Genomic DNA, 16,163 nt, shown 5'->3' on the forward strand with positions numbered 1-16,163 from the left:
AAAAGTACTAAAAAATAGTACCTCTAAGTACTGCTGAAAATATATTGTACTCCTCAATAATTTCAGGGAATGTTGGCAGAGGAAAAATTGTGTCAATTGACAAGAGCAAGTATGGTGTCCACACAGCTGTTCTGGTTTGCTGTCTGACAGTAACAAATTGGGAGTGCTACTGATCTCACCTCCCAGGCTACTTGAACTACAACAGTATTTGTGGTCAGATAGGCACCATATAATTTTATATTACATAAAATTATATTATCATAAATATCAAGTGCAAACTTTTTTTTTTTTACATGCATAATACCTCCACTAGATTACATCTTCTCCAAGCAAAATAGGAAACCCTTGTGTAATGAGATCTCTTGATTACTCTTTCACTCAGTCCACTTCTGTCACGTGGCTTTATAGAACACTGAAAATATTTTCCACAACAGAGATGCAAAATCTCTGAAAAAGCCTACAAGTACTAGTTTTTAGATAGGATAGTAAAAACAAATAAATCATCTGCAGGTGCAGCATATTCATAATTCTGCTCTGAAGTATAAAGATGTCAGGCTGGGAGTATGTGTGTGGAGAAAGTAAATGTTTGGGCTATGGGTGTAAAATAGTTTATTGTTCCAAATGTTCCAGTTCAACAAAGAATTTAAGGGATCCTATGAAATCTTTCTAAGTTGTTCTGTCTGAAGAAACAATAGATGGGCTTCAGAAATATAAACATTTTTTTCCTTCTTTTCTTATATGGCCACCAAGCATAGCTTTGTTACTTACTGGTTAGTGAGCTGCTCTGGACCCACAAACAGGTTGATACGAGATAGTCCAGTCCGTGTTCCAAGGAAGGCAACTTCCACTCCTTTGTCAGAGTTTCTGAAATAGCAAAGATAATGCTTTTAAAAAGATAAAGCTGTATTAGTGGTTGAAGAAAGTACAAGTGTACTGTAGTTTTTGAGAAGTACTATCTTTGATTTATTTTTAACTGCTGTTTTTCAAGTTATAGTCCTGTGGGTTTTAAAAAACATGCAATGTAGAAATGCTATTTAGGCCAAGAATCAATGAAAAGTCAAAGACAGTAAATTTTGTAGGATTTGTAGGGAGGGGTTATAAGGAAGTCAAAGAATAAAAAGGTGTGGCATAGCTATATACCAACTATTTAATAGCCACTGGCACTCAGTGATTCTGAGATGGGCAGGAATTCCAGATATTGCTCCCAGTCATTCAACACTTCTGCACTATGTCTATGCTTCAATTCATAGGTGTGACTGTTGCCCAAGTGACAAAGTAAAGAATTTAATTAGTTTTATTGTGAAAATTACAACTAATCATCATGATGTATGCTGCAGGATAAGCACTTAAGACTGAATTCGAAATTGGTGGTGTTTGGGATCAAATGGTTAATATCATATCTTCATGCATATTAGAATTTGTTAGATATTCCACCAGTTCACTAACATATCTATCAAAAATACACCCATGGCTGATAGATAAGGTCGACACAAAGCTTGCTTACTCTGATTTATTCAATGCTAGGCTGGTCCAATAAGCTTCAATTGGTGCACTCACAACTGCGTCAAACAGAACTTCCTGGATCAATTCTTTATCACCTATTAAAATATATTAAAATCAGTAAATGTAAAGCTTATAGACAATTTTTTTTTAGATGACTAAATAATAGTTTTTTACACTGTACATTATCGTGTCTGTGATATGCTTTCAAAAGCTCTGCACTACGAAGCACTTACTAAGTAATATTACAGGGTATTTTACAACAATGCAGTTTTTCATACATAATTTCATTGCACTAACAACAATTTAGATTAAAAAAAAAATTGATCCTCCACTTCTTGTAACTCCTTTATGTATATATTATCTAATGCTCCCATTTGCACATGACATAAGGTTAAAACAAGCAGGTCTACTAACACTCACATTTCTGCAGGAGGACAGAATATGCACTTATCCACCTGAATTTTTTATTCTGCTCTGCAGTTCAGAAATGCTAATTGCATGCCCATCCTCCCCAAGATGCTCATGAAATATCTCGTATATTCTTTGGGGGCATGATCCAAGGATTGATTCAGACCAATTCTGTTTAACTTATAAAACCAGATGGAGTGATAATTTTGCACAGTATAACTACATCATCTGAACAGAAACTTGAATGTTTGCTTCAGGCATATTGTTTACTGCAAAAGTCAGAAATTTGAATCATCAATATCTTCACTGATACCCTGGATAAAGCTCAAAACCAAACGAAATTCCAAATTAACACTGGTTGAACTAAGCATTTTGTAGAAGGTTCAGTACAACAGTTTTTAGCTGGAGTAAAGCCTATCAAGTGCATGTTTAACAAAATACTTGCATTGCAGCAATGGCTCTTTTCCTGTGAGGTAGCGTTTGATTGCTTCTAACTGAGTCATTTGACGGTGCTCAGGATGTAAGTCAGTGTTGCAATAGGACCTGTGAAAACGTTGTCAAGACGTTAAAATGTTATTATATGTGTAAGAATGATCTCTCTTTGTCTTCAAACATTAAGAATTGAGCTCTGCAAGCACAAACAATATGAAACCAAGAAGGGTAACAGACACCAATTTCATGCTTTGTTTAAGGCTTACCATTCATCTGCTAAAGATACATCAGGGTGTTCTAAATCATGTAAACCTGTAACAGTAATAATAATGGGTTATTTAGGGAGCAGTGTGGGTAACAGATGGTTATTTGCATACACTCCATAACATAAACCCTTTTTGGAAAGTGCATTATTACCACAACGAAATAAATCACTGTAAACTACGTTCAAATACACTTTAGGGTTTAACAAACTTGCAAAAGCCAGCTAAATCAGATCTAAAACTGAAAAGGTAGGAAAACTTTTTTTTGCTAATATATTTAACTCATACAAATTACTCACATAATATATTTAAAGTTTAGAAGAAAATTTGAGCAAAGACAAGTACAAAATGAACAGACTCTTGTTCATAGTCCCTCGTTCTCTTTGGCCAGTAAAGTTTTTCATGCTAAAATACATACTTCTCATTTCATGTGAGTTTTTCTTCTCCCTTAAGGAAAAAGAATTTGTAATTCCCTGAAAATCTAAGGACATAGCCCATGAACAAAAGCAACAATTTATGGGATCATTCAGAATAGTTTTTTTGTGCTAACAGGTCACACAAATGCTTGTAAATAAGAACTATGTCATTAGTTATATAGCACAATAAAAATGTACTTTGGCAATTTTAAAAACTCTTAAAAAACTTATCAATAGACAATAAGAAAACAGGGATCAGGAGGCAAGGTCTGTGTTTAACCTGCCAGAGTTCATGATAAACAATGACAAAGCAACAGTGGTAAAGGAAAGCAGAGAAGCCAAAACCAGAACTACAACCGTAGTCCTTGGAGAGGACAGTGAAGAGTCAGTGGTGAAGAATCAGGGAAGGTAAGACTGGGAGAGAAGGAACTGTTAGTTATGGTTATGTTTACACTCCTGGTGATGCATCTGGGAGGGAACATCAGACAGACCGCTGAGATGTGTGGCTGGATTAGAGAACATTGGTGAGAGGTGTGTTGGGAACAATTTGGAGAGGAAGCAGCTCTGAATGTCCTGCTGTGCTCTCTTTCTATCTAGACTTGTATTTGCTGTTCAAGTGACTCAAACTTCAAGGCATTTCTTTTTATATCTCTCTTGAGTACAGGAACATATTTGTGTAGCAAAATACAGCTGAGGAACAAAGACCTGAAGAAATTATGTATCTTGTTTGACATCACTGACAAAACAAGAAGAATTGGAAATGGAGACTTCAGCATAAAATCTGAAAGAATTCTTGTATTGAAACATTTTTTGCTCAGCAATTTCTAAAACTTTTCAACCCTCTCTTCAATCTTCCGACATGCCTCTACTCTTCCATCATCTTCAGAAACCTTGTTGCAAAACAACTGTTATCACCACACATAGCGGACTCCTGCAGTCATTTAGTTGGGGTCTTATCAAAAAGCAAAACCATAAAGGAAGAACAGTTCTTTCCCTGGTTGCCTCTACTACTGTTATAAATATGTAAATCCTTGTAGATAATGCCCCAAGCAATTATATTTCTGAAAGATTTCACAATGTATAATCTGTGAACAAAAGTACCATAACAATTACAGTGCTCTTACTGGCTACTTCATTCAGAAAACACCACAAATAATTAACATGGGGCCTGAGTGATTCTCTGGAACATTGAGAGAGGACAGAAAGTTGATCACATCTAAAGATTCACAGTCTGACTACGCTTCATATAACTGAGGACAAAAATCCTGTGAAGTAAAAGATCTTAAAAAAAAAAAAAAAAAAAAAAGGAAAGAAAAAAAACACCTTATTACCTTATGGAATCTGCAGACAAACATACAAGCTTTAGGACTACCAAATCAACAATAAAACTACTGTGTAAGCAACATGAGAAGGTAGGTATCTTACCTTCTTCTACAGTTACATTCCCTCTGAAGAAATATTTTCCATGTCCTCTAGAGAGAGCCACACCTAAACTGTGCAGAGAAATAAAGCAGACCTTGAAATCTGTGAGACAAACAATAGCAGACATTCAGAACTATTCCCATTTCTAACATTTCCAGCTAATGTACTATGATTAAAACTGTTTGTTTCCAAACCCTCACAGATCATATTTATTTTTCAACTAGTTTCTCCAATGACGCTTCAGTTCTGATGTGGCTGCAACAATTGGTTGTATTTATGTGTGCTTAGAGGTGCAGTAAACCATTATTCTCTGGCAAACTAATAAATGAGCCCTTCTAAGCTCACTGCTGTTCACCCAGCATGAGATTTCTTCAGCTGAGCCTTGAACATGCCCATGGCCTTACAACGAAGGAGACAATTTTTTGTAATCAGAGTAAGCTGTTGAGAAACTGCAGAAGTGTGGGAATTGATGGAGCTACTGAGAGGAAAAGAATTTCCAATGTGACAACAGCATCATGATTCCTCTTGGACTAATTTTTCTGTGTTTCATATTTTTAGCTAGTGTAGCTCTTTTGTATTGACTTTGGCTTCATAAATTCTCAACAGTTACATACTCTGTTTTGGTTTGGTTTTTAGTCTACCACTTAAACTATCCAAGTTTAATGAACTGGCTGGGGATCCCATGCCTCTTCTTATTGAACACATACACAGAATACCTTCTGGCATTCATTCATTCAAGGGGATTATCTCAGGCTAAGAACCTGCCAGTACTTGAAGCACATGTAGAGGCACCAAATCCAAGAGCACACAAGCTGCAATCAACAGCTCAATTTGGGAAGGGGCTGAACACTAAACAACTTTACCACTACAGTATAGATTTTAATAAATGTTGCCCCTGCTGTCTTCCCAAACCTACACAACAACCCATCAAAACTAGATATATACCATGCTGAAAAAGCAGGACCTTGTTCTTAAATATTTCTGTCCTTAGCATCATAACTTGCACTGCTTGCATGTATCTGTTTACTTATAGGGCAAGAATGACAGTGCCAGAAGGGGAAAAAACCAACATAACAAAACAAAAAACCCAACCAAACAAAAAAACCCCAGCAACAACAAAAAATTCCACAAAATAAAAACAAAACCAAACCTCCACTGAGTATTACCACTCATGTGTGAATTTCAACAAGAATAAACACATGCATTAGAGGTCAGAGAAATGTGCCTGTAGTTTCTTTGTGTGGCAAGGTAGCTCGAGTTATGTGAATCAGTTACATTGAAGAAAATTTCAGTTGAGTATTGCAACTGCCACCCTTCTGCTTTAAGCATAAGTTACCATAGGTACTCTTTTATTAATTGATTATTTCTAATTCAAATATGAGTATTTTTAAAGTGACTACCTGTCTTTCTTTTCCTTTTTTTTCCCCCTCCTTAAATGCATGCCAAAATTACCAATGTGCTCAGTTTTAGTAACAGAAATACACCAAAGGTAGTTCAGAGGAAAAAAAAAAAAACACATCCAAACCTCAAATTGGAAGTGAAATACTATCTCATTTTACATTACATTCTTGTTGTGGAAAAAAAGAAAAATCAAAATGGGGCTCAATATGTAGTTACTTAAATGGATTATAGTATTTATAGCTCTCCAAGTACTTTCGAAAGCCTTTCGTTCAACGTAAACCTCAACTGAATATTTTTTCAATGAAACGTAAGCCATGACAAACACTGGGAGTTTGCCTGTGTGAGCTTGCACAAACTTTCCATCCCTGGAAAAGCTGAAAGGAATGCTGGTAGGCTCCTTTTTCCTTGCTATTTTCAGCATTGTCCAGGGATATTTCATTGTCAACTTTTCCTGATGAGCTTTTAATGAGTTCACAAGCTCTGCATAAGCACAAACCCAACGAGTTGGATGAAACGTCCATTTATTATGGTCGGCTCTACCTGAATGGAGTCCCCTTGATGTCTGTGTAATAGTAGTCATTTGTCATCACCAATACCCGCTTCTAGATTCAGAACAAGAAAGAAGGGGAGGGGGAAGAATTTAGTTTGCTATGAGAAATATATTGAAGACCAAGTGGTTAGTCTCTGATAAAATATGAAGCAATGTTTACATTCAGTGAGTGAAAAAAATATATACTGCAGTGAATCATATTTATAGCAAACTTAAAAACTGTTCAAAAATTATTGCTTGCTTTACATTTAGTTGGAATAATATTTTAGACATTGTACCCCTTTGTCCACTGTCTTCTTTACTTCCATGGAGAATTTCCCTGTCTTCCGGTTCACCATTGCATTTCGGAGCTGAAACAAAGGAAACGTGTGTCAATCAATCCCTTTATTTGCATTTTCTGTGATTCTTTTATTGCTGAGCTCTCCAGTACACTCATTTGGCCTAAGCAGTGCTCAATTTTCTTCATTTCTTCATTTCAGTAATTCTACTAGGCACTGAGAAACTCCTTTACAGATTCTATTATTGAGTGTATTAGCCAAGGCTCCTGCCATACAACTCCAGGCACATTGCTAAGGCACAGAAGATAGGAGCTTTCAGCATCCCTCATAGTAAAATAGCTCTCTGTGGAGTAATCTGGATCTTCTGTGACACAGTGTAATTTACTCTTCTGGAGTTACTGCAGGGGAAGTTAAGGACCAGGTTCCCAGTTGGGTTTAGCTGGTTAGACCAGGGCTCAGTGTTTGATTACATCAACAACTATAAAGAATAAGAGAAAGCACCACTTACCCTACCCTATTCATTCTGCTTAGGGAGCCCCCGGTGGTCTAGGGGAAAAGACACTGCACTGTCACTGCAGAGACCCGGGTTCAATTCCCGGTCAGGGCCCCTCCCCGGGCAGATGGAGCTCGTTAGCCCATAAGGCAATCCATCTACATCCTGAGGACCTCACTGCCACCGTCCAAGCATGCTTGGCCCCGGCAGATGAACCTCAGGATTAAAGGGTGGGCTCAGTTCCGCGCACACTGTGTCTCACCTAAAAAGTCCAATGGGCAGGCTGGAAGGTGGAAAGACCTTCCCCGGTTCTTCGTTCGCGAAGACTGGCCATTGCATTCTGCTTAAGAATCTACATTGGGCTGCATGCTAAACTAGCATCAGAAACTTCATCCTAACTACATCAGAAATTAGAACTAGCCCATGAAAACAGAATGACAGCCTGTTTGATCAGTAACCTGTTTCACTGGGAATACACAACTGCAGTGCTCTGCAGCTCCATCAGTTGTCCTTCGGTTTCCACGTTCCCCTTGCAAGGTAATAAATTTTAGCTCTGTAATTTAAGCCCTAGGTCAGTCACAGCTTTAAGAATTGTCCTGGACCTCTCCCTCTCAAAGTCATCCAAGAGACATTTTAAATCCCCCCTCAAAACCAAGTTTCATTACTGTATAAACCAAAAACTCAGAGAAGCTAGAGAAACTAGAAAATAAATGGAAAAGAGTTTGTACGCAATTATTTACCTGCTGCTCTGAAAGTTAAACCTAGATCATCCCAAACCTATTCTGCAAAGTCCCTCTCCCACCACCTCTAAAACATCTTCACACAGCACACCTATTTGCTCCCTAGGAGAGAAGTTTTCCTCCCAGAGGACACACATCCTTCCCCTTAGGTGAACATGCCATGATGATGAAAAGAAGAGTAAAAGAACCAACAGCCATCCCCTGGGTCTACAGGACAAAATGACCAGCAGGATGAGGACACGCTACCCTGGCACAGCTGGTCTGAGGGCAGGGGCTCTGGCCTGAAACTGAAGAATGACATGACAGGTTTGTTTTGAAAATTGTCAACATTAGGGCTTTCAATTTGCCTAATTATCAGTTCGGAACTTTAGGGAAGAAATAAGAAACTTACTGTTTAACAGTTATACCATCTATATATGGAAACATTTCATTTTAATGCTCTTAGTTTTACTAATGGAAGAAGTGAGTTATTTTGCTTGTTGTGGTAAAAAGCACCTATAAATCTTTTGCAGCTGTAGTTTTCATTACAATTGGAAAATTCCACTATCACTAATCAATTCAATATTCAAAATGCAGAATAATATTGACAAAGTGAGCCATTTTTATGTCTCTTCTATTGGTTATCTATCTGAACACAATTCTGGACATCATGTTCTTGTGAATAAATACCTCCTGCTCCAGAGCACCTCTTGCCAGATTGGGCAATTCAGTGGGGTTTTAATGAAAAATTGTGAAGATAGACTTATAAATGCACTCTGCAGGCTTTCTTAGTATGGAATGAAAAGTGAATGACTAAACTTGCCAGTGAAGTATCTGGTTTTATTCTCATGAACAAGTTGAGCATGGTTGACCTATCAAAAACTGCAAACTTTGCAGCTCTTTAAATCTAATTCTAGGGCATCTAGATTTGAATTAACAGTCCTACTCTTCTGTCAGTGAGTGTAAAAGAATAATTTTTAGCTGGAGGCATATGTAAAATAAAGCATATATTTTACTGTAGATTTTTTTTTTTTTTAACAATACATAATAGGCAATTCTGGAAATAGTTTCCTATTTTAAGTTTTGTGGTTTTGGACTTGGAAAGCTGGTCTTAATTAACCATCTACTTTCTAACATTTACAGAACAGTTCCATTTATCTTTAACATGGTTTTCATTTTTCTCCTATTGGTGCCTGCAGTTGTCTAAGACCCATTCCTCCCACAAGCCTCAGGCAAGTCATAGATTTACTAAAAGGTTCTCTAAACTCTCACTAGTGTTTAAGATCAAGTCTGCATGTGGGATTTAGAGTTTTACTTTTCTTTCCTTTTTTTTTTTTTCCCCTGCTTGCTGTGATTGCATTTCTTGGCTTTGTAATCTGGTTTCTCAGCTCTTCTGCAGTTTCATCTCCCTCTTCAAATGCATAAAATAAGTACTGCCTCAATTGGCTCCAAGCCCCAAAACATTCATTCATGGTCTTTTTTATTTGGAAAAAAAAATTCATTCAGCTAGAAATTATAATAAAGGAATTTTAAGTGAGTTAATGAGAAAAAGGTTTCTATCTGAATTGAAACTTCTCCTCTTTGGTCCTGTGTATTTGCAAACCTTGCTGGAAGACACTGTTAACTTAATAAGCTGATGCTAAAATTTCTGTTTCTAATAAAATGCATTAACAGCAAGATAGCAGGTATTGTTAACCTGGAAAATGAGTTGATATATTTATAACACTATTTCATGGTGAAAAAAATTATAACCTTAGTTTGGACACCTTTTCCTTATTGGATCACTAGAGAAGACCAATTTCTTCACCTCTTCAGAGTAATAAGTATTCTTGCTCCTTCAACTAAATATCTTCCAATCAATTGCTAACAACTCAGTTTCACTGCTGTAGCATGAGATCATTCTGTATTCCTGGAAAACTGTACAACCATTAAATTAATGTGGTAAAAAGTAAGAAAACGTCTTAATCAGCTTCCACATAAGTGTTTCATGGGAGAAAAATATCCCAGTAGTAGTCCATGTTATTAAAAGCAGCTATATGAATATATTAATTCTTTCCCTCTGCAGTTGAATAAACAATGCTTTACTACCCAAGCTTGGAAAAAATCAAGAACATCAAATCCAACGTCTTGGACGAAGCAAAGCCACATGCAGCTTATCTCTATGATGCAATTAAAAATTTATTTTTGAGAAGCTTGTTTTATAAGTGAAAGGCAAAAAGTGAGATAAAAGGTATGCATGTATCTTTCATCAAAATGTGAAATAAAAATTTTGCAGCCTACAGATAGACAAAATGCAATTTCTGGTAGAAATTTTCAGATAAAGTTACAGAACATATGGATGTCAACCAAAGGAAATACTTAAAGAGAGTTTAATCTGGACTTTCATGTGTATTCAGATAGAATCTCAATTATAAATAAAACTAAATTTGGAATTTCATAGAAATAGTTCAGTGTTACATTAACTGAACTACTGAATTTCTGCTAAGATATGATTAAAAATGAGAGATTAAAATGTCAGAATTAAGCAGACGAAGTATTGGAAGAAATACAAAAAAAAAAAAGAAAGAAAACAAACCAAAGAGAAAGAGGAAGAAGAAAAATCATGAAGTTTTAAGGGCTGTATGTAACTACAGAAACAGCATTTGAAAGGACAGAGGAAATTTTAAAAGGACATTAGCAGAGAAACTGATTGAGTAATATGTGATCAAAGATAAGAAAAAAAGGCAGGTATAAAACATGAACCCAGTGAGCTTGCAAAGGCTGCTACACTGTCTGAAAATCTAATGAAGGAACCTTAAATAGAGTGTGCATAGGAAACAGCACAAAGCTATACAAACACTAACAAGAGTTTTTGTGTGTGCACTCCAACACAAAACTTGAACTAAGGAAGTGCGATGGCCTCCGAGGAGAGGCCAAGGACAATCTATCACCTGGTGGAACAGACACTGCTTAAAACATAGATGAACTGTTTGACTATTCACAAAGGGGGTGGAGAGACGGAGGAATGCAAGATATATATTTTGTAAGGGAGAAGGAAAATATAGACTTATGTCAGAACAGGGATCAAGAAATTAGTACATCTGAAGACTGACAAGACTCCAGGGGCTGTTGTACGTGATCCATCCCAGATTACGGAAGGACATGACAAAGTAAATATGGGAACCTTCAGTGGATATATTCAAAACCTCTCTGGAAAAGCAGAGGTACGAGGGACTTGGGAGAAGCTAACACAGTACTGATATTTGAGAAGGGATCGAGGAGACATCTATGAAAAATACAGACATGCAGTCGTGACTTTGGCAGTAGGGAACCTATGGGAAAAACTAAATTACAGGACAGAAAGGGGAACACCTGGAAAGTTACGATTTAATTAAGGACAGTCAGCGCAGATTCACACAAAACGAATCATGCCTAACAAATCAGATTTATTGAGGAAGTGACAGAAAGACCAGGCAAAGGTTAAGCCATGGGCATAAGGAAAGCTTTTGATACAGTACTGCAGAAAAGGCTAAGCCTGAAAGGTAAGAAAGAATAAGATAAAGAGTGAACTACAGAGTAGATGGAGCACTGAAAAATGAGGTTAATGGAAAGCATTGTGTGCATAACAGCTGATAGACACAGAACGCATGCTCCTGCAGCTCCTCATGTGTCTGGAATTAGAAGCTGGGAGTGAAACTGTGCTCTGCATACAGGTCAAAGAATCCAATTTTGTATATTCATCTGATGGTTTTGGATTCTGTGCGTTAAGTAAAACAGCTCTCTTTACTTCCATTAAGGAAAGAGGGATCTCATGGAAAGAAGTTAAACTCATTCTTTGATCTCTGAGTTTCAGCAGTTGTCTGGGCCAGCCCTAAGAAGACATTCTATTCCTGTCTCTCCTGCTATCCAGCAAAAATACACAATGGGATGCATGGAGTCTGCAAGGGTGATGAGTTTTACCAAATATACAAAGAGTCTGTGTTTGTGGTATATGGATATGTAAGGAAGAAACAATACAAAACAGTTGTAAAATTCTGAATGAAGTAAAAGGGTCTATTGTCCTTCCCTTCCTGAGAGCAGTCAGGTGGCCTCTCTAATGACAACTTAAACAGTTTCCAGGTACAGTAGTGAGATGCAACAATGTCTTCTGAGAGGGTTTTAAAACACATCACTTACCACATCATCTCTGTCTTCCCACTCAACCTCAGAAAGATCCACACTACTGTAGTTGGGCTTTCTTCGTTTCTTCCCCTCTTCATACTGGTATAAAAATAAAGGTGAAACATTTAGCACATCCTGTTTTATTTGCACAACTATTTTGTATCAGAAAATTAAAAAAAAAAAATTGCTGGATATTGATCGTGTGCAATACACTTCACAGTAGGTAGCTTAATTCATAAAAAGTGCACTGTGCTGCTGCATAAATGTTTCCTGTGAACTAAAAGCCTACATGATTATTTGCATGATCTCTTGCCGTGAAGCAAAACTTTTCTTGATGGACACACTGGGAAATCAAACTCAGCAGTTGTACCTTCTTCTCCCCATATGGAAAATACACCAGACCTTGGATTCGGCAGTTTATGTTAAAAGTCTCAAACTAGCTCTTTCAGCAGTACAGGAAGTTATATTTACTATAATCTTATCAACAAAATGTTTACCCATTTCACTTTAAATAAGATAAGATGCAAGTCTTGGGAAGTATGGTGTTAACATTTGCTGATACTCCATTTTATCTACAACTTCTTGGGGGGGAAAAGTAACATACTAACAATGATAGTGTACGGGGTTTTTATCACTACTCACTGTTACGCTGTAAATCACACATTTAAAATAAACATTCTAGTGACAAATTGATTTGACACCGAGGTGTTTATAATGTGGGAAATTCTGCCCTCTGCTGAACACTCGAAATCAGCCTACTAGCTTAACCAAACAAACCTGTCTCAGTGGAAGAAAGAAATATTTAAGAAGACTTGTGAATAAAGAACCTAACTGGTTAAGTAAAATTAGGAGATTATATTTGGAAAAAAACAAAACAAAATCAAACCACAAAATTTGGGAGAGGATCAGTACAATGTAAAATCTGGTCTCTTATCTTTTATGATGTATAAAAGTGGGAGCAAATCACAAGTCTTTTTATGAAGTATGGCAGGAGACATTGGAGTGCTGTAAAAAATCCCCAAATTGCTTTTCTGACTGTTCAACAACAACAGCATCACAGAAGGATACAAAGTGTACCTGTAAGGCAGTAGGTATAGTTGATTCTCCTCCCTCAGGGCAGGAGCAACTATACCATAAACCAAACCTGTCAGTGTTTGAGACGAGCAATTCATCACCACAGCCAGTAGTGCAGGGACTTTAATCACATTCTGCAGATTACAGAGATCGAGGGGAAGACTTGCTCTCTGAGCATTAAGAAGGTTATTCCCAGCCTGACTTTTCCCTCTCTGAATTAGAAATTCTCATGTGAATCCCACAGCTGCACTTGTGGACCACAATACTTTAAAATAGGAATGACAAAATCTTCCTGAAGAACAGTAAACTTGTAAAAATATTGACTGCAGCATCATAATCACCAAGAGATTTTGAGATATTGGTAGCACTGTAAAGTTTCTTCTACCATGGGCTTCACGGATCCTCCTTAACGTTTGCTCATAAGAAATTAGATACTCCAATTATTTCTACAGATGACTCTTTTGGGAAATTCTGTGGGATAAAATCCTGAGTCAAATCTCATTCTTTTTAATAAAAAATCCTAACAACTCTGTTCATGTAAGTCTTAGTCTACATTGTCAGAATTGATGCAATTGAAAAGTACTTTCCTGTGCTTTTCTTGCCCCTCTGCTAAAATCCACTGTTCCTGTAACAACAAGGTTGTCTACTTCTATTCTAATACTATTCAACAGATGGGTAGAGAGATGTAAAGAACTGCTTTCAGCACACACTTATATACTAGACTTTGAATTCAAGCAGTTCAGTTCTACAATTACTTCTTGCTACATGACAGCTCTGATAGCCAGAGATAACTATACCCACTCAAACACAAAATTTGCATGTAGTATAACTAAATCTCACAAGAATAACATATGAGAGGATAACATCCCGTTCATTAGCAGGGCTTGATTTTTGTAACTGTTTTGCAAGCCTTTCATTGTGGCTGCAGCTATATCAATATTATCTTTAATCTCTACAATGAGTAACTACATCTACTTTCTGTGGCTGCACCAATTAACCAAACAAGTCTTTGATCTGATTTAGTCATTCTAGTATAGAAATGGTTACAGTCAGGCTCTGAAGTACTGAGAGCTGAACAGGGTTACATAGAAGTTTGCTGGGATCATTTGAGTAGGGCAAACAGCTCCTGTACTGGTTCCAACGTTTAATTACATCCTCACTCACAGATGTTGAAGAGCTTCTGGCCTCTACTGCATTCTCAGACACATGTGTAAATCCTTACTTAGGACAATAGTAGTTGAAGTGTCTGACAGCAGAAGTAGGCTTCAAACATAAGGCAAACCTTTTGCATCATACTGATTCTGGGGTTCGTATTTATTTTAATCATATAGATTTCACACCTTGCACTTAGAGAACGAAAACCAAAAGCAATCAAAAGAAGAGCTGGATAAAACATTCAAAGTTCTGCAGAAAATTCAGAATTGGAAGCATTTATGTATTAAAAATTTAGATTAGAAGGAACAAAGCCAAGCTCCCAGTGGTCTAGCAGGAGTTCAGCTCTATAAACATTCAAAGGAACTGAAAGTGTAATTCTTAAACACATTTAGGACAGGAACTAATGAAGTATTGAGATGTCTAACCCCTTATTCTGCAATTACACTTTAGGAGCTACTGTTGAAGTGTCTACACAGGAATTCAACAAGTGAAGAATAGATTTATTTTATAGTTCAGAAAAGGACAGCAGAGAAAAAAAAAAAAAAGCTTCCAGAAAAGATGTGATACAAAAAAAAGGGCAATTATTTTTATATCTGGGTAACTTTTCTTATAAATCTAATCTCGTGAAGATATCACCTTATTCTGAGCAGTAAATCTACATATCTTTATGCTCATGTATGTCAAACATAAATGCACTTAGATCACATATAAGATGCTTCATAACAGTACTGTTGAAAGGTCATTCTTCTCCAGTTTCTTTCTAATTTTGTTGCTTAACTAATTCCTCAGTAACACAGAAGATTTTAAAAATAGCATTCAGTTATATCTTCTTCTCTGGTAGCAAACCTAATCTAACCTTTTATCTCTAAGGCTCCTGGGTGAAGTATAAAATACTGATTGAAAGCTGAAGCCAAACCCATCTGCAAGATTACTATAAAGCATTGAAACAAAGCATTAGGGGACCCGTTGGGAAAGATACAAACTAGGAATTCTACCAAATTACTCTGATTTAAGTGCATGAGAAAAAGAGCTAGATTTAAAATGTGTACTGTTAATCTACTTTGACTAGCCTAAAATGTGTGGTGATATTATATAGTAGTTAACCCCTGTGAGGGGAAAAAAAACCACAAACTGAAAGAAGTTAAATATCTGGTCTGCAACAGAAGAATCTTTTAGTCTGCTCAAAACTGCATGATGGCTCCAACTCACTGCTGTTTGGGAAAAGAGCACAGGACTGGATTTTGTGATCAGAATGAGCTTTATCTTACTCAGTATCTTTTATTTGAGGCTGGGCCAAACTGTTATAGCACTGGATGATTCAAACAACATGTGACATGAACTACTTGAGGATTGAATCACATTTTTTCACCACCCCATATACAACCATTTACATGTGCCATTATTAAACGCTTTGCTTTGATTTTATTTTTTTTAACACAAGCAGTCCCAAACCATCTGCATTGAATATGACCAGCCACGTGTTCATAAAGTCAGAGTGTAGCAATCTGATCATGGAGAGAGCAAACTACATCTTAACAGCTGCAAGTCTTGGGTCTAAGGTGATTGGAATTTCTCAGACGTGCTCTATATGGATAATGGGGAAATAGGAGAGAGTAAGTTGCTGTGATAGCAGCCTTGGAAGCATCACTAGCTTTTAGTGAACTTTCTTAGCCACACATGTGGAATCATCTGTAAGAAAATATAGTAAGGAAGCATCTACTAAACAACAACCAAAACCCAGAGAGGTAAAATAATTTCAGGGGATAGTTCTTTCTTGACAAACTACTAATATGCGCAAAAGTAAGGAATGAGGTACTGAAAAAACTCCCCCAGTTTTGAAACATAGCAACATTGGATGAAGCTTCATATTTTTGAATCAATACTTCAAAATTTGGTCAACGTATTAATC

At 36.8% G+C, this 16,163-nt stretch overlaps 1 protein-coding gene across 1 annotated transcript in view; it reads right to left on the reverse strand.

Moving 5' to 3' along the window:
• The window catches only part of CACNA2D3 (calcium voltage-gated channel auxiliary subunit alpha2delta 3), a 247,363-nt gene that overhangs the window by 78,658 nt on the left and 152,542 nt on the right, over window positions 1-16,163 (reverse strand). The window contains exons 15-22 of the mRNA XM_027884815.1: window positions 12,041-12,124; window positions 6,674-6,745; window positions 6,386-6,447; window positions 4,448-4,515; window positions 2,610-2,655; window positions 2,357-2,454; window positions 1,505-1,598; window positions 769-864 (exon numbers count right to left, since the gene is read on the reverse strand). Coding sequence (XP_027740616.1) covers window positions 769-864; window positions 1,505-1,598; window positions 2,357-2,454; window positions 2,610-2,655; window positions 4,448-4,515; window positions 6,386-6,447; window positions 6,674-6,745; window positions 12,041-12,124 — 620 coding nt within the window. The remainder of the gene's footprint in view (window positions 1-768; window positions 865-1,504; window positions 1,599-2,356; window positions 2,455-2,609; window positions 2,656-4,447; window positions 4,516-6,385; window positions 6,448-6,673; window positions 6,746-12,040; window positions 12,125-16,163) is intronic.

The sequence above is a fragment of the Empidonax traillii genome, unplaced genomic scaffold (genome assembly GCF_003031625.1).
Source record: "Empidonax traillii isolate 1590-97213 ecotype Southwest subspecies unplaced genomic scaffold, ASM303162v1 scaffold155:size2260171, whole genome shotgun sequence".
Taxonomy (NCBI): domain Eukaryota; kingdom Metazoa; phylum Chordata; class Aves; order Passeriformes; family Tyrannidae; genus Empidonax; species Empidonax traillii.